Source organism: Odontesthes bonariensis, chromosome 13 (genome assembly GCF_027942865.1).
Source record: "Odontesthes bonariensis isolate fOdoBon6 chromosome 13, fOdoBon6.hap1, whole genome shotgun sequence".
Lineage (NCBI taxonomy): Eukaryota > Metazoa > Chordata > Actinopteri > Atheriniformes > Atherinopsidae > Odontesthes > Odontesthes bonariensis.
In genome coordinates this window covers 35,960,867-35,979,045 of record NC_134518.1, presented here as the reverse complement: position 1 = coordinate 35,979,045, position 18,179 = coordinate 35,960,867, and the positions used below count along the sequence as shown (strand labels likewise).

The window sequence follows — 18,179 nt, the reverse complement described above, 5'->3', positions numbered from 1 at the left end:
GCCTGTGAGCAACAGACTTTTACAAAATAAAAGCCTGTGAGCAACAGACAGCCCTGTGCTGCGTGTCGTTCCCCCTCTCTCTGCCCCCTGCTTCCTGTCTCTCTGAATTTTCCTATCCATTAAAGGCACAAAAGCCCCAAAAAAACATTTTTTTTAAATGTAAAAATAAAAAACACGCATTCATGCGCGATAAAATATTTATCGCCGTTAAATATTTAACGAGTTAACTCGCCCAGCCCTAAAAAGAAACAAACCCAAAGTGACCATATTTAGATGAAATCATCCATCAGATGTTCTTGGGCAGGTAGACACCAATCAGCCCACTTTACTAAAGGTAAATAACATGTAGTTATTATGTAAAAAAAGCTTGAGTTAAATGGAACATAGTTTCCAACATGGAGCCTTTCAGCCTGGGAACCTTTGACTGACCCAGCTTGATAAATCCATTTCTTGTTGTGAAGTGTTGGTGTGAGAGCAGTCGACTGTATGTTCGTACACAAAGCGTCTGTCCTGTTTACATGCTCCATCGTTCAGTCGATTTAAAGCAGGAGATTCAGAAAGCTTTATATTATACAGTTATATATGCCGACCCGTTGATGAGATCTGCTCATGGGGGAGAGCAGCTTTCATTCAGCAGTGCAGATTTATCTGGTGTTTATCTCATGGCTCTGAGCTGGGGTTTGCCACAGAGATGAGATGATATGGAGGAATCTCACAGTGATTAATGATGGCATGCAGAGTTCCCTTCTTCTGCAGAATGAGTCAGAGAAGGTGTTTTGTTTTGAGCCTGAAGATGCTTCATCCTGCAGCAGAACGGAGCATTTCAGGAGTTCCTCCATCTTATTAAAACATGAAGGACTCGACTGATCCACATCTTCACCTCAGAACAGGATAATGAGGCTGCCTAGTGCACTTAAAAAAATCACAGCACTCACATTTAGAGCACCTCTTTAAGCAGCTAAAACACTTTTGAGGCGTGTGTGCTCTTGAAATATTCAGATTTTCAGCTCTACTGTTGCATCCACCGGCCTCTGGAGCTGGAAACTAACCTGTTAAATGTAAATGTATTTTATTTATACACCATTTACAGACAATCCTGACGGTGTACCAAAGTGCTTTACAGCAGGTAATGAATAAAGAGAAGAAAAAGTAAAAACAAAAAAAAATAAATAAAAGAACAGTGAAAGCAATAAAATACAACAAAATCAAATAAGATAAAAGTGTCATCATACTGCTGGGTATTACTGGGGTTGTTTCACTGTAGGGTCCGTTTTAATCTTACAAAATGACTCTAGTTTCAGGAAAGGCTTCAGTGCACATTTCCCAGAAATGAAATATCGGAGAAGGAGAGTTGGAGCTCTTATGCGCCAAATTAAAAAATGTTAATATGCAAGGCTGTAAATCTATTGCCAACCATATATTATCCACAGAACTAGTCCTGACGACATTGTTAATTTGTTTGTCCAACCTCAGATTAAAGGTCAAAGGTCACTCCCAGATTTCTGACGGTTGAACTAAGTTTTGAAGAACTAAGTCCCCAAACACAATGCATTCAGTTTTGTCATCATTTAAATGAAGAAATTTTTGGGCCAACCACTGCTTAATATCAGCAATACAATGAAACAAAGAACATTGTGCACTGTTACTATGTGGCTTCAATGGTAGATAAATGTGTAAATCATCTGCATAACAGTGGATATTCCTCATATTTTTCCCTTTTTTTTTCTTTCCCAGATTGAGCAGAGACGCCACAGCGGGGGCAGCAACTCCACCTCCTGTGTCTTCATGGTCAACAAGCCGTACGCCCTCACCTGCTCCGTGGTGGCCTTCTACATCCCCCTGGTCCTCATGGTGCTGGCCTACCAGAGGATCTACATCACGGCCCGAGCTCACGCTCTGCAGATCAGCGTGCTGCAGCGAGCCGGGGCCGGGGCGGATTCTGCCGACCATCAACGCAACCACCGCATGCGAACAGAAACCAAGGCGGCAAAGACCCTCTGCATCATTATGGGATGTTTTTGCCTCTGTTGGGCACCGTTCTTCGTCACTAACGTGGTGGACCCGTTCATAGACTACACAGTCCCCGACCAGCTGTGGACCGCCTGCCTGTGGCTGGGCTACATCAACTCCATGCTGAACCCAATCCTCTACGCCTTCCTCAACAAGTCCTTCCGCCGTGCCTTCCTCATCATCCTTTGCTGCGGGAGGAAGAGGTACCGCAGGTCGTCCATCCTGGCTCCCGCTAATACCTGCTCAGCCACACAGATCAACGGTTCCACCCACGTACTCAAGTAGGTCCTCTCAACCCTTTCAGTGTGTGTAACTGAGCATTTCTAAAGCACGGCACTCCCAGAGTGTTTGGAGTTTCCAGGTGCGATAGAGATGATCTTATCTCTGTTCTCCAAATCTATCACGCTTCCTAAACATGGGACACGTGTTATAAAGGGCTTTATGTGCAACATGCACTCTGTTGTGGCCACGTTCAGTCCTTCTGTCTTCATAGAACAACCTCGGTTCTTTCAGCTTTGTCAAAATGTTGTTGTTTATGCTAAATGGCTTAAATCATGAATCTGATCAGAGTCTGAACCAGCACTTTCTTTGACCCAACAACCAGTAATCCTTAGTCACATTGCACTTTTAATCTCTCCAGTTTCCATTCATTATACACTCAGCAGCCTCATCTGTTTTCCCAAACCAACCGCTGATGATGCTGCATATAAAGAAGTACAACGAATGGCAACAAATCTAGAAACGCATCGCCGATGTCCTGCAACACTCAGTGGGGTCACATGGCGCTGAAAGGATCAGATTATTGGCTGAATTACAATCAGACTGAGTTATTAAGTGCATGTAGACACCTTAATCTGACTAAGAACTGGATCGGATCGGATTCAGACCCCGAGATAACTGAGACGATATTCCTGTTGTTGTCGCCGTCAGAAAGAAAGAAACAACGCGATGGAGAATGCTCCGTTGGGCATCGAGTTTGTCCAACAAGCAGCTCATCACAGAGCAAATGTAGAGGGACGTAGCTTCATCTGGCTCTGCGTTCTCCATCTTTCTCCAATGCCTGAGTTTGTTGTTGTTGTTGGTGGTGAAGAGGTCAACAGGAAGTGGCTCTATTAGCAACAGCTGGAATGGGTACAGCGCCACCTATCATACCGGGGTATGACACGCTTTGTGCCTCTTATATCTTTCTCTCTGGGAGATCAATCATTAGATCGATGGCAAAAATCCCTGCACAGAGGTCGTCTTTAAGCTACCTGATTGGTGAATTTGTCAGATGAAGCCGAAGTTATAAAATCAGGATTTTATCAGAGCAGAAATCTTGAAATGCTTTAAAGTTAAGCGTCTTACGTGTTTATCCGTCTGATGAAAGAAACATGAATGTGAGCAGAGAGAGTCGAAGCAATAAGACCGAAGAGCATTTCTGCTCACTATGTCTTTATTTTCCTACCTTTATTTTCTCTGTTTTAGTGCCCTAAAAGTTCTTCTCCCGTCATCCTTCCACATATTACACTGGAAAAAATCTAAATCTTACCAAGTATATTTGTCTCATTGAGTATCTCATTACACTTAATATAAGACACAACTGCCTAACAAGCACCATTTCAGCCAGATATAGGGACTTGTTTTAATACAATACATCTTGAATATCTTGTTAAATGAAAAAGTCTTGAAAACAAATTGTTTTGAGTCGGATTTCACATGAAACAAGCTTTTTTTGACATTTGAAGAGGTTTTTAAGCTAATTTCAAGATCATTTTTATCTCAAAAGTCCTAAATATCACATTTTATTTCAAGAAATCTTGACAAGCCGATTTTCACTCGTTCCATTGGCAGATTTTTTTGCTTATTTCAAGCAAAAACGTCTTTAATTTGTTGTTTTTCTTACTTATTTTTGGAGGGGCATTTTTTCCAGTGTAGTTTAAGTATTCCTGTAATCTGAATGGAACTTTAACGTCTGATATCGACATTGTTTCTGTTTTTCGAGCATTAATTTAAAAAGCGGATACTCCCTGAACAGGTAGCCAGTGTTACTGCAACTAAGAGGAGGTGTCAGTCGTTTCCATTATTCGGTTTAATGGTACTTCAAACATCATCCTCCTACTCAGTGTTGTCACACATTAAATAAAACTTTAAACTTAGCTACAAAAACAGTAAAAAACAAGTAAAATGATGCCAGCTTTTGTTGTGTTAACGAGGCAGGAGAGGACGAGTGAATAAGTTGTTGAGTTTGAGGTCATTGTGAGCAATGAGTGAGTGTGTTTATAACAGAATCGAGTCGATTAATGTCTCCTCTGTCCACATTAAATGCAACATTTTCATTCCTGGCTGACATTTGTGGACCACTTTGAGATGATTCTTGCTCAGGATTAAGAGGAAGCTCTTCCTGATACTGTCCATATGGAGGTAATCTTCCCCCTTTCACTTTCCCATTAGGGACTACTGAAAATGAGCTGCAATTACGTGCACAGGAAAGGTAATATCTGGGATTATTGACCAGTGATATGTATTAAATGCATTAAATGCTTTGTTTATCTGAAGCAGATTATGTGCTATTAGGCCTTTCCTTCAGCTGTTCAACAGACCTTTTCACAAATAATGTGGAAGCCAGAACCTCGTGCATCACTGTCATGTGTTGAAATACTCTAAGTTTTTTTTTCTTGTTCCACCGAGAGAAATCCAAGCTGAAGACTGATGGCTTTGGACACTGATGAGAATGTGGGAATTTATTTCACGAAAGTCTTAAAAAGCAGCCCCGGATTTGTGCTTTTTATCTCGTTTTGTGAGATAAATGACCTGGGGTCCGTTTCACAAAGCAGGTTCAACACACTGGAAAAAATGCCCCTCCAAAAATAAGTAAGAAAAACAACAAATAAAAGACGTTTTTGCTTGAAATAAGCAAAAAAATCTGCCAGTGGAACTAGTGAAAATCGGCTTGTCCAGATTTCTTGAAATAAGATGTGATATTTAGGACTTTTGAGATAAAAGTGATCTTGAAATTAGCTTAAAAACCTTCAAATAAAGAAAAAAAATCTTGTTTCATGTGATATGTGACTCAAAACAATTTGTTTTCAAGACTTTTTCATTTAACAAGATATTCCAGATGTATTGTATTAAAACAAGTCCCTATATCTGGCTGAAATGGTGCTTGTTAGGCAGTTGTGTCTTATATTAAGTGTAATGAGATATTTTGACGAGAAATGAGACAAATATACTTGGTAAGACTTTGATTTTTTCCAGTGCAGAAATTGATGATACGCACTTTCGCTACTTTTTGGTGCTGCTACTGATGTTGTTTCAGCACACTGTGTTATCCCTCCCTCTTTGACTTTTAATTATATGTCTCTTATGTTTTATGTCCTTTTTACTTGCTGCAACACTAATTGCCCCACGGGGACACAAATAAAACTGAATCTGAATCAAGTTGGCAGCTCATGTGCAGAATTGGCTACTGTTTCTTCTAATGTGTCCAGTTCAGTAAATCTGGTCCCTGTTTGCTTCATCCAACACTGACAAAGCTTTCCAACCATGTGTGTTTGGGGTTTTTTAACAAAAGAAATCCATACCTGGGGACGTCTATGTGTTTTGTTTCCCGGCTGGAGAAAATATTCAGCTACTTGGTGCATAGATCATCCTCTGTGGCGAGCACATTCATTACACCTCCCACTGTCTGGACACGTCTAGACTTCAGAGCCTTGTGGCCGTTCTCTGGAAGCCATCCATTAAGTTTTGGTGTCCCAAGAGGGCCTGAACCTGACAAGTGGGCCATTCGAGATTTACAGGATACGAGCTTCTGCTCACATCAGGGTGTAGACCACAGCGGCATCCTGAGGTTTGGGCACCATCGGTCAGTGTGTCTGCAGCTCAGAATAACAAAGCACACGAACGACGACCCGATTTTCAGAAGGCACAAAATTAAAGAGGGCACATCAATGTTTAGGGTCAGTGCTTAATAACTCTACACTGGAAAAAATGCCCCTCCAAAAATAAGTTAAAAAAACTACCAATGGAACTAGTGAAAATCATCTTGTCAAGATTTCTTGAAATAAGATGTGATATTTAGGACTTTTGAGTTAAAAGTGATCTTGAAATTAGCTTAAAAACCTCTTCAAATGAAAAAAAAAAGCTTGTTTCATGTGATATGTGACTCAAAAATATATGTTTAAGACTTTTTCACTTAACAAGATATTCCAGATGTATTGTATTAAAACAAGTCCCTATATCTGGCTGAAATGGAACTTGTTAGGCAGTTGTGTCTGATATTAAGTGTAATGAGATACTCAATGAGACAAATATACTTGGTAAGATTTAGATTTTTTCCAGTGTCGTCCTTAAAGGGGAAGTCAGGTTTTTTTAAACCTGGACTTTATTTCTGGCATAAAATACGTTCATCTGCTCACCGATAACAGTTTGGTGAAAGTCGGCGTCCTTCGGGAGATATTTAGATCACTGAGATCGGCGTATATCCATATAACGGGAGAGAACAGAGACAATACAGCCTCTAAATAAGGCATTATTTGTCTTTATTCCACCAATACTTTAAGACCAATGATTGAATGAACGCATCCTGTTAGCTCAGAGCTGCTGTGTTGTTGTTATCCGGGCCTATCGGAGGGCTTATAGGAAGCTTTCTACACAGCTTCCCTTAGTCTGACATGTGAGACATATCAGGGAGCTGCAGCGTTCAATACGAACACAGACGTGTCGGATTAGCGTGTCTGAGGCGCGCATTGATCCTCACACCGATGACAACAGATCGATTCTTGTGGAGTACAGAGGATCCACCCTGGATGTCTTTAACCTGTGTGATATCAGTTTAACCAGCACGAGTAGCTACAGGACACAGGACGTTTTACACGTCTGGACAGTATATTAGATGCTTGTTCACATGCAGTAATTACTGGAAATATCTACTAGCAACTACTCTTCTAGTTTCAAACTCTTACCAGATATGGTCACGTCTCATCATTGAGAGAATCTGTGATAATCATCGATCAGCTCACTGACTGACAGAAAATTAGCACCAACTTTTATCTGATCTCAAACCGAGGGGACGTAATTGTGTTGTTCTAACAGAACATTGTCAGTGGCTGGTTTTCCTTTTGCTCTTCCTGTGGTGAAGGATATGAACACTTCTGCTGCGTGCCGTCTGATTCACGTCATCTCAGCGAGCAAAGGGAACCGATAAGGGAAGCCAACAGTTCTTCTGCTTGAAAGTTAAAGGCTGCATTTAACTTTTGAAATAATTTTTTTATTTTCTTAGTGAAATCTTGATATGTTTTCTGGTCCCCAGCTCTCTGATATCCCACAGATGTAACTTTTTAAATGATTTAAAGTAAGAAAAGTATGACACTGGCTGTGTTCGAAACCGCATACTTCTCATACTTCTCCTACTACTCCTACTACTCTTACTAACTTTTTGAGTTAGTATGCGAGTTTGAGTCAGCGAGAAGTTCCCGGATGCATACTAGATTCTCCGAAATGTTGGGTATGCATCATGAGGTTACTACTCATACTCAAACTACCCAAGATGCAACGTAACGTGACGTCGCCGATCGTCATTTCCTGTCAAAACGGCAGTTTCAAGCTAGCTACAACGAGGGTAGGTTCACTTCCTGTTTTCAAAACAAAAGCACCAATTGTATGGTAATGGCTTTCCCTATGATAAAAGGCAATGGGTATTTTATTTTGTGAAAATAACCGGAAGTGCGTTGCTCACTGCGGCTAGCTTTAGGTGCGCCGAATTCGTGGGAACAAAATTGTGAATAGCCGGTATTTTGTCAGGTTTTCAACACGTTGGGGATCTAAACGACTACTTTCTCGCCTGAAAATGTTTCAAATGTTGCTAAAGTTTAGAGAGTTTAGAGCTTAAGAGAAATCAGCTTCAGGCCGGCTGATTTCTGCTCGGGCAGGAGCGAAATGCAGTGTTTCCCACACATAGACTAAATCGTGGCGGTGCGCCACAGATTCAGCACCGGCCGCCACATATTGCGTTTCGTTATTATTATTTTTTTTTAACGCTATTTTAAAAAATAATCGTATTCGTTAAGCTGCATTTCCTTTCCCTGCTCTCCCTCAGTCTCTCTGTCGCTCGCGTCTCTCTCGCATAGCCTTCACACACACACACAGCCCCTCCCCTCCGCGCTTCCCTGGAAGCTTGCTAGCTTCAGCGTCGCGTTAGATTAGCTCTATAGCTCTGGCTCAACCGAAAGAAGACGGCTGGCGAAATTCACGAAAGGTTGGTGTCACGTGCACCTTTATAAAATCACACATTAAAAAGTCCTATAAAATATTTTATATTTTGAATACAATGTTGTCCCGACCCATAGCAAACAAGCGATTACGCCTTCTTTATAAAGTTAACTAGTCGCAAGTTTGCCGTTAAAAAAATAAATAAGTAATGTAGTTGGGTTTGTCGAGGTCTAAACACTAGCAGCTGTGAATCAAATAAAGTCGTTTTTTAAACTCTTACACTGAATGTTTGCTGCTTCAATCCAGATGAGTTTTGAAAAATATTTTCCGCGATTGAAAAAGAGACGTGCGTGTTGAGGATGAGGAGCAGCCTGAACCGGAGGTATCAGTTTGAAACAGCTGAACAGTCCCACCAGTGTAATTAGCTATGTTATTAATTTGTTTACAATGAAGATGTGAATATCTGCAGATAAGCCGGTGTCACAAATCCTTACGTCCCCCATAATTTTCCTTGATGGAGAAATTATCCAGGTTCTTAACTCCCAATGTGACACCTATGTCACATTACAGATCTCTGACAGTGGGGGGTGGTATTCTGGGGAAAAAAATCTGAAATGGGTTCTATGTGGTCTATTTAGTCTGTGTTATAACCCCTTTCATTTTCATTTAAGTAGAAATGGGTCTGGGCTCCTATGGGTTAATACAATAAAGTTCTGTGTGACCAATTATTAACGAAGGAATTATTTTGAAGAATTTTTATTTTTTTACACCCCCCCCCCCCCCCCCACTACATACTGCATACTGCATATGTAGTATGCAGTATGCAGTATGCAGTATGTAGTATGGAGTATGCAGTATGCAGTATGCAGTATGCAGTATGTAGTATGCAGTATGGAGTATGCAGTATGCAGTATGCAGTATGTAGTATGCAGTATGTAGTATGCAGTATGTAGTATGTAGTATGCAGTATGTAGTATGCAGTATGGAGTATGCAGTATGTAGTATGTAGTATGCAGTATGTAGTATGCAGTATGTAGTATGCAGTATGTAGTATGCAGTATGTAGTATGTAGTATGCAGTATGTAGTATGCAGTATGCAGTATGCAGTATGTAGTATGTAGTATGTAGTATGCAGTATGCAGTATGTAGTATGTAGTATGCAGTATGCAGTATGTAGTATGCAGTATGTAGTATGTAGTATGCAGTATGTAGTATGTAGTATGCAGTATGTAGTATGTAGTATGCAGTATGTAGTATGCAGTATGTAGTATGCAGTATGTAGTATGCAGTATGTAGTATGTAGTATGCAGTATGTAGTATGCAGTATGTAGTATGCAGTATGTAGTATGTAGTATGCAGTATGTAGTATGTAGTATGCAGTATGCAGTATGTAGTATGCAGTATGCAGTATGCAGTATGTAGTATGTAGTATGTAGTATGCAGTATGCAGTATGTAGTATGTAGTATGCAGTATGTAGTATGTAGTATGCAGTATGTAGTATGGAGTATGCAGTATGTAGTATGTAGTATGCAGTATGTAGTATGTAGTATGCAGTATGTAGTATGCAGTATGTAGTATGCAGTATGTAGTATGCAGTATGTAGTATGTAGTATGCAGTATGTAGTATGCAGTATGCAGTATGCAGTATGTAGTATGTAGTATGTAGTATGCAGTATGCAGTATGTAGTATGTAGTATGCAGTATGCAGTATGCAGTATGCAGTATGCGGTTTCGAACACAGTCACTGTTTCATGTGCTTTGAAATACAGGCTCTCAGGTGGGGTACCTTCCCAGGTGGCTGCTGCGTTGTTATTCCTTCCACAGATTAAGTCTCTGTTGCCCTGATGGGTTTTATAGGAAGGACCCTGTTTTATATAACCTTAAAGCAGAGCACATTACATCAAGGCCACTCAGCCTGTCAGAGTCGCAGCTTTTAAAATGCCGGGGGTACATCAGCAGCGGCCTGAGATTGGTTCTGAGGTTGCTCAGAAGCGAGACCCAAGGTGACTTTAATGCATGCCTGATGAACGCTGCTCACTTTATCTCAGTGGAGTCTGTTCCCGTTGGAAAATATCATGACTCATCCGTATTTTCAGATGATGGAGAGTCCTGCTGTTGATGAGAGAAAACGAGAATCCTGACGTCTGATTTAAAAAAAGACTCAAAATCATTTCAAGTTTCAGATGGAAACACATTCTCTGTGTTGATTACGTGTCCTTTCCTGCACTCTTTAAAGTTAATTATATGCATCTTAAGGAAGAAAAAAGGATGCGAACACCTTAACAGAACAGCCCAACATTATTTTGATAAATGATATTTATGATCCCGTCTCCATGGTTACTGAACAGCATGGGAAACGTTATGAGGAGTATCTAATACATAATTTGCTGTTAGTGAAGCTTCTCACCAGATATCATCCACTCCAGCCTCTCAGAGAGACATTATCTGAGAGATTAAAGAAAGATAACATTCACTCCAATTTGGGGAAACCAAGATTTTACCCCCGGAAGAGCAGATTCTATATTTAGACTATGGGCCACTAATGGAATAGGCAAAATTCAAGATTTATACCAAGCAGGTTTAACTTACATGTCTTTTGAAGTACTTGGTCAGAAATTTAATATACATAGAAAATATTTATTTAAATATCTTCAGCTTTGAAGCTACATTAAGTAAAAAAAATAAAGATTTAAGTAGGCCACCAAAATCCCATCTAGAAGAAATGGTCTGCAAAGATAGCTCAGGCAAAGGAGCAATTTCAGAATTTTATAATTTCATACTTCTAAACTCCCCAGAAGACTCAACGCTCAAACTAGAAGCCTGGAAAAAAGACCGAGGAGTAAATGGCAGTCAGTCTGTTCAAAGGCTCACGAACAAACGATTAACTCACGCTTAAGGTTACTACAGTACAAATGGTTAATGCAAATCTATATTACAGTCACTTTGAATAGGTATAATCCTAATATTCCAGACACAAGCACAACATGTTCAGAAGAAAAAGGGACTTTATTTCACTGTAAAATGAAAACATTTTGGAAAACAATTAAGCAAACTACAGAACATCTTGTCTCGAAGGACATTCCTCTGGATCCAGGGTTTTTATACTAGGTGTGTATCCCAAAAACACTTTGTTTTCCAAGTGTGAACAGTTACTGACTGACATGTGTCGACTGCGAGCTAAAAGACCGATCGCACTCTTCTGGAAGAAAACAACAGCGCCGGGTATCAAACAATGGATCATACGAATGCTGGAAACCTTACCCCTGGAACCAACGTTCCCTCTGAGCTGCTCGCACATTCTCAGTGTAGAAGAAAATCTATGCAGCGCATAAAATAAAATTCACCATAAACGTATCAATTAATATCTAATACTAGACCTAATCTAATCTAATTAATTAGACTAATAATGTGTTTTTCTGTATCATTTTTCAATATAACAGTGTGACAGGTGTTCAGCCAATGATACGATACGGTTAGTGACACTATGCAGCCAATCAGAGCATTGATAGTGCTTGCATATGTGCCCTGCCCATACGCGCCGTGCAGGTTAGCTAGCTAACAACAGTGCGGCGGAGTTAGGAGCTAAGAGACGCCCCTTATCATGGCGACACATCCACTCACCAAGCCAAAGAAAAAAAGAAATGCGGTTCTTTTAGGATGGAATGGCTGTCTGAGTATGTGCAAATATAAGAGCAAGCGGTGAAACTGGGTGAGATTTTTTCTTTTTCGAGTGAAAGGTCTACTCTGCAAAACATGCAGGCTGCGAGCATGACTCTCACATATAACAGATAACATACTACACATCTCATGAACAACAAGATTTTTGTCTTTTTCATTTTAAGTGGGCCAAATCACTTATATTAAAAGTAAACTAATGAAAACTGCTGCTGTGATTTGATTCTTTTAATAAGCCGTGTAACTTGCTATGATCCAAGGTTTTGGACAGGTGTGATGTTGCTCACAGTGGTCCTCAGTGTGCTCAGAGAGCTTCCGTGTTTGCCCAGAAACATGAAAAATTAGAGGGAACATTGCCTGGAACGCATAACATGTCTCCTGAAAGGGAAAAGTGAGTTATTGGAAAACATACGGAGACCCCTCTGGACATTTGTGGATGGGGTGGACTTGTCTCGAGAGGAAGAGGTTATCTAAGGACAGGAACGACCGGGCCAGGATGCCAAGAGCTAACAGAGCCTCTGCATTGAACTACTATCACACTGAAAAAAATGCCCCTCCAAAAATAAATAAGAAAACAACAAATAAAAGAGGTTTTTGCTTGAAATAAGCAAAAGAATCTGCCAATGGAACTAGTGAAAATCGGCTTGTCAAGATTTCTTGAAATAAGATGTGATATTTATATTTATATCTGGCTGAAATGGTACTTGTTAGGCAGTTGTGTCTTATTTTAAGTGTAATGAGATATTTGGACTAGAAATGAGACAAATATACTTGGTAAGACTTTGATTTTTTCCAGTGCACCTGTACATTTAAGATGGATATGTGCAGATGTGTATCCAAAGAGGGCTCTTGTTGTTGTTGATCGCCTTGGTTATAGTGAGGAAAAAAACTAAAAGAAAGAAAGAGAACAAATTCTTCTGCAGAGGATAGAAGAGCAGAACCATGGCTGTGTAGAGCTGCCTGTGGCTGGGCTGGAGAGCAGGCGCCCCCCCCCCTGTAAATCAGACTGCTGTCTTTGGGGGAAGGAAACTGGGAATGAAGAGCAGCTGTTTGGTGAATACGCAGGTTTATTGTGATGAATCAGCCTCTGACGCCGGCCAAGTGAGAGTATGACCCGTAATACCGATATTATCCAAGGCATATTAACACCCTCCATTATACACGCTCACACGCATGGTAAACTGTATGCCCGGTGAGTGTTTACAGTCTCACTGGAGTCATTTATCTCAAACCTGTCAGAGCCGAGAGAACAAACCGTATCAAGGAGCGATTCTGCTCCAGCAGGGGAAAGAATAGCTAAAAAATAAGGATGTAAAAGAGAAAAATGTGGGAAAAAAGAGGGAAGAGGACAGGTAAGTGGATAAGAAAAGAGAGGATAGCAAAAGAGAAATGAATGGGAGAGTGAAAAGGAAAACGAAGGGATCATAAGACATCCCAGAGGGCAGAAAAGACGAGATATTAAAGTGAAAAGAAAGGGAGGGTCTGACGAAAAGAGAGGTGAAACGGGGTCATGGCTGCAAGTGGAGATATTAAAAAGAAGAAGGAACAAATGAAGAGGGCGGGTCGGGTTGAAATGATGGAGATGAGGAGGCAGATTATACTCTGCAGATAAAGAGGAGAAGGAAGCAGCAGAAGAGAAAAATAATTGCGAAATGGAGACAGAAATAATATGAACAAGAAGCTGAGGAGTATAACTCATCCAAATAGAAAGACGGGAAATGAGATGGGGAGCATAAAACATGTGGAATATCAGCAAATGTCCAATACAAATGTTTGTATTGGATTTCTCCGGCTCCCGTTCTGTCGATGACAAGCCCCCTGATTTATGTCGTGCTTTTAGAGCCCTGATTTAATGAGCAGTTTCAATCATTTGTGACATGCCGAGGCTCCGTTTGTGAGCTCACACCACCTGCAGAGAGCTGAAGTCTTTCACTGTGGACTCAGCAGGAAGGAATTCTGTGTGTTGGTCCACAGTAAAAACCCAGAGGAGGTTAAACACATGGAGGTTAAACACATGGAGGTTAAACACATGGAGGTTAAACACATGGAGGTTAAACACATGGAGGTTAAACACATGGAGGTAAAGTAGCTTCAGCTGAGCCCGCCATCATTTCAAAGCTCCGCATCAAAGATCAGCTGATACGCCTGTTTGTGCACTGGAAAAAATCTAAGTCTTACCAAGTATATTTGTCTCATTTCTAGTCAAAATATCTCATTACACTTAATATAAGACACAACTGCCTAACAAGTACTATTTCAGCCAGATATAGGGACTTGTTTAAAGACAATACATCTTAAATGAAATTGTTTTGAGTCACATTTCATATGAAACAATCTTTTTTTTACATTTGAAGAGGTTTTTAAGCTAATTTCAAGATCACTTTTATCTCAAAAGTCCCAAATATCACATTTTATTTCAAGAAATCTGGACAAGCCGATTTTCGCTAGTTCCATTGGCAGATTTTTTTGCTTATTTCAAGCAAAAACGTCTTTTATTTGTTGTTTTTCTCACTTATTTTTGGAGGGGCATTTTTTTCCAGTGTGTGACTCATTTATGAAGCGGTTATTGTTCAGTTATTGTTTGTTATTTCAGGGCTGTGACACTAAGAAATCTATCCCTCACTGTTAGGAGAGAAGGATTTCAGTCCAGTTAGGGCGCCATGTTTGAGCAATGACCAATGTGGCGAGCATAATCAGCACTTAAGTGTCCCAGAACCTCATTTTCCTTCTGCTAAAGCTTCTGGAACAATTATGTTTTTGCCGAAAACAAAGACGAAGATATTCACCAAACTGCTGTCTGACAGATCGTATCATGCACCTGAAACCTCTGAGTGGAAAGCGTCATCTTATTCTGACCTCATGCTAGGCAAGGCAAGTTTATTTGTAGCACATTTCATGTACAAAACAATTCAAACAATAAAATCATTTAAATTAATTTAAAAACAAGCAACAGTCCAGATAAGTTCAAAGATATCGTGCAGATTTCATGCATAGACACATGAGAACAGAAATGTTTTTAACCTGGATTTAAAAATGTCTCCATTTGGTGAAAGTTTAATCTCCACTGGCAGTTTGTTCCTCTTGTTTGCAGCATAACAGCTAAATGCTGCTTCTCCATGTTTAGTCTGGACTCTGGACTGGACCAGCTGACCTGAGTCCTTGGATCTAAGAGCTCTGCTGGCTTTATATTCTCTGAACATATCACAGATTGTAAACCATCAGCAGGCTTTTAAAATCTATTCTGTGACTGACTGGAAGCCAGAGTAAAGATTTTAAAGCTGCTGTGATGTGTTCAGATCTCTTAGTCCGGGTTAAAACTCCAGCAGCAGCGTTCTGGATGAGCTGCAGATGTTTAATGCTCTTTGTGGGAAGTCCAGTTAAAAGAGCATTACAGTAATGGTAAAGTTGTGTATCGTCTGCATAACTGTGATAATTGATGTTAAAGTTCTGCAATATCTGACCCAAAGGGAGCATATACAAGTTAAACAGAAGATGTCCAAGAATTGACCCCTGGGGGACTCCACGAGTCATGGCCACTCGCTCAGATTCATAGTTGCCAATTGTAACAAAATAACTCCGGCCTTCTAAGTAGGACCTGAACCAGTTAAGGACCGCTCCAGAAAGTCTATTCTAGAAATGCTAGAGAACAATGTTAAAGTGGAGTCAACTTATTGTTATTATGGACTAAAGCTCGCTCTGTAACTGATAATATGTCTGTGGGTTCAGAGTGTGTCGGGATACTGTGGCTTTACAGATGATTTCATAGAGAAACATACAGAGAAGTCTCCACTTTAATATAAACACAGTGAAATGTCTCTCACACGTTAAAAACTGAGACGCTCTGACTCAAATTAAAACGTAATTGTCTTTTCAAATGGAACCAATTAACCACTTTATCACTCTAAATTGAATAGAAACCAGCTCCTATGAATACATTATTTCTTCTTATGAACACAGTTTATTTTCTCATCGGACAAACAGAACTGATTGAGGCAGCTGAGCTTATTTTCAGCCTTCAGTCAAAAGCGTCAGACGTGTTGAAGTTAAGATCTGATGAGCTTTTTTTTTATCTCTGATTAGGAAGGTGGGTTAATGAGCCCCCCCCAAACACATAAAAGCTCCTTCAGCAAAAGAAAGTTTTATGTTGGTGACATCAAGGAAGGAACTTCTGTACTGATTCGAGTTATTTGATCGCAGCTGCATGTTAAAAGCCTCACAGAAAACTTCTGCATCTGATGTTTTGGCTTTTGATTATTAAGCCAATAAATCAAGGACTGGAGGGAACTTTAAGGCTCTTTTGGGCTTGTCAGCCTTGTACACTTCGAATCAAATGAGACGAATGATTTTCCCTTTAAAGAAAGAGGCTGAAGTCAGTACAACATCGTGTTTCTGCTAATTGAACCTTTAGATGTGATTAAAGCTAAAAATGTGAGCCAGCAGGATGTAATTATGTGAAGTGACTGTTTTCAGATAAACAGACGATTTTCAAAAGATTCATTTGCTGAATGACGTGTTTCAGAATATTTACGGTCTATTTCAGATTTAATAAAGTGAAATTAAACTCTTAAAGTTGATGAAAACGTCTTGTTTCTGCATCTGCCACCAGCAGCTAAACTTTGGTGGAAAGTTAGCTGTAAGAACAGAGAACATTGTATTCAAGTAAAAGTACTGTTACTTTAGAATAATATGACTCAAGTAAAAGTAAAAAGTATTCATCCAAATAATTACGTGAGTAAGAGTAAAAAAGTGCTCGGTGAAAAAACTACTCAAGTACTGAGTAACTGTTGAGTAACGTCTGATTTATTTGTTAACACAAGCATTCAATCAAATGTGCGTTTGTTTTGGTTGACACAGAAGACACATAATGTAGCTGCTGTTTCTCACTCTTTGTAAGGTAAACATGCTTTCAGTATGAGGCCTCGTCTGCGTCTTCATTTCCCACCGTTGGTTCTGACATTTTTCATCTGTTTCTTTCTTTGTTTGCTACGACTGCTAATGCTAAAGCTAACCCGTCCCGCCGCTGAGATCGAGTACGGTCACGTGACCAGACTGCACGGCTGCGTCTGATTGGTGGAACACAGTCAGGTGGTAGAGCCTTTGGCGGAAGTCTCTCTCTCTGTCAGAATAAAACATTAAAATGAGGCGTACGCGGGGGGATAAAAATAATGAGGCGTAGAATACCAAAGAGGTAAGAAGAAAAGTAACCAGCTCATTGTAGCCTAATGTAGCGGAGTAAGAGGACAGTTTCTGCTGCACACATCTACTCAAGTAAAAGTAAAAAATATAGAGATTTAAAACTACTCCTAGAAGTATAATGTTTTCAAAAACTTACTCAAGTAAATGTAAGTCGTTGCTACCCACCTCTGGTCGTACTGATGATCGGGTCGTGCACGAGGTGACAGATGTTACTCCTGTTTCTGGTGAACTTGAGCTGTTTTTTTCCTTGATTCCTGAGATATTCTCCATGTTCGTGAACCAACTTGAAGAATTTGCTGCCAAAACAAACCCAATAATGAGATGAAGAGGGAGAAGGTTTGGTTGGAGGATGTTGTGCTAAAAAAACTAAGGATTCAGCGTTGTGGCCTGAACTGAGAGCTCGCTCTTGTAGACTTGTAGTTCACCCTGAGGACAGAGAAAAAGCCGCCTGATTGGAAGTGGCGACACCAGAGAAACCTCCTGAAATGTGTTGAAGTTCCGCCGTTATCTCTTTCCTTCCTGAAGCCGAACGTCAGGAGGTTTTCAGAGATGTAAAAAAAATGTTATCGCAGCCAGCAGATTGAACTTGTCCTGGCAGGACAAACGGTAGATTCTGGTTATTATTCACCGCGTTGCCTCCAGCTGGGAAAAATAACTTTGGCTGGAAATATACGGCAGGCACTCAGCCTCCTGCCGACCTGCGTGCTGGAGCAGAGTCTGATTCAAACACACAAAGATAAATATTCATACAGAGATACCAGAGATACCTGCAAACATCTTATATATAGACACACACAAACACACTATATCTCGTGTGTGTCTCTGTTCCAAGACTGATTTAAGAAGTTTAGGAGGCCAACACATCCAGATACACACATATACAGGCATAAACACACAAGGATTTGACACGTTTAGAAGTATTTCCTGAATATTGTGACTACTTTATCTACTTAATCATCATAGAGCCTCAGTAGCAACAGTGCAAACTTGACTGTGAGGAGAAAACTTGTGACCTATAATGTGTTTTTTCTAGTTGATGCTGCAACCATCCAGTGTTGGAGTTTGAATGGTGTAGATACATATACAAAATATTCAAATATAGCGTATT

The 18,179-nt window shown here is 40.2% G+C and overlaps 1 protein-coding gene and 1 long non-coding RNA gene across 3 annotated transcripts in view; one reads left to right on the top strand and one right to left on the bottom strand.

Annotated features, from left to right (window-relative positions):
- Positions 1-18,179, top strand: part of htr4 (5-hydroxytryptamine receptor 4) — a 222,487-nt gene that overhangs the window by 161,972 nt on the left and 42,336 nt on the right. For both annotated transcript variants that reach the window (XM_075482008.1, XM_075482009.1), the window contains exon 6: positions 1,735-2,291. In XM_075482008.1, the coding sequence (XP_075338123.1) occupies positions 1,735-2,291 (557 nt within the window). The remainder of the gene's footprint in view (positions 1-1,734; positions 2,292-18,179) is intronic.
- On the bottom strand, positions 16,658-17,486 carry LOC142397423 (uncharacterized). The gene is made up of 2 exons (XR_012772706.1): positions 17,237-17,486; positions 16,658-16,991 (listed from the first exon to the last, which is right to left on the bottom strand). It is a non-coding gene; the product is annotated as an uncharacterized LOC142397423 (long non-coding RNA).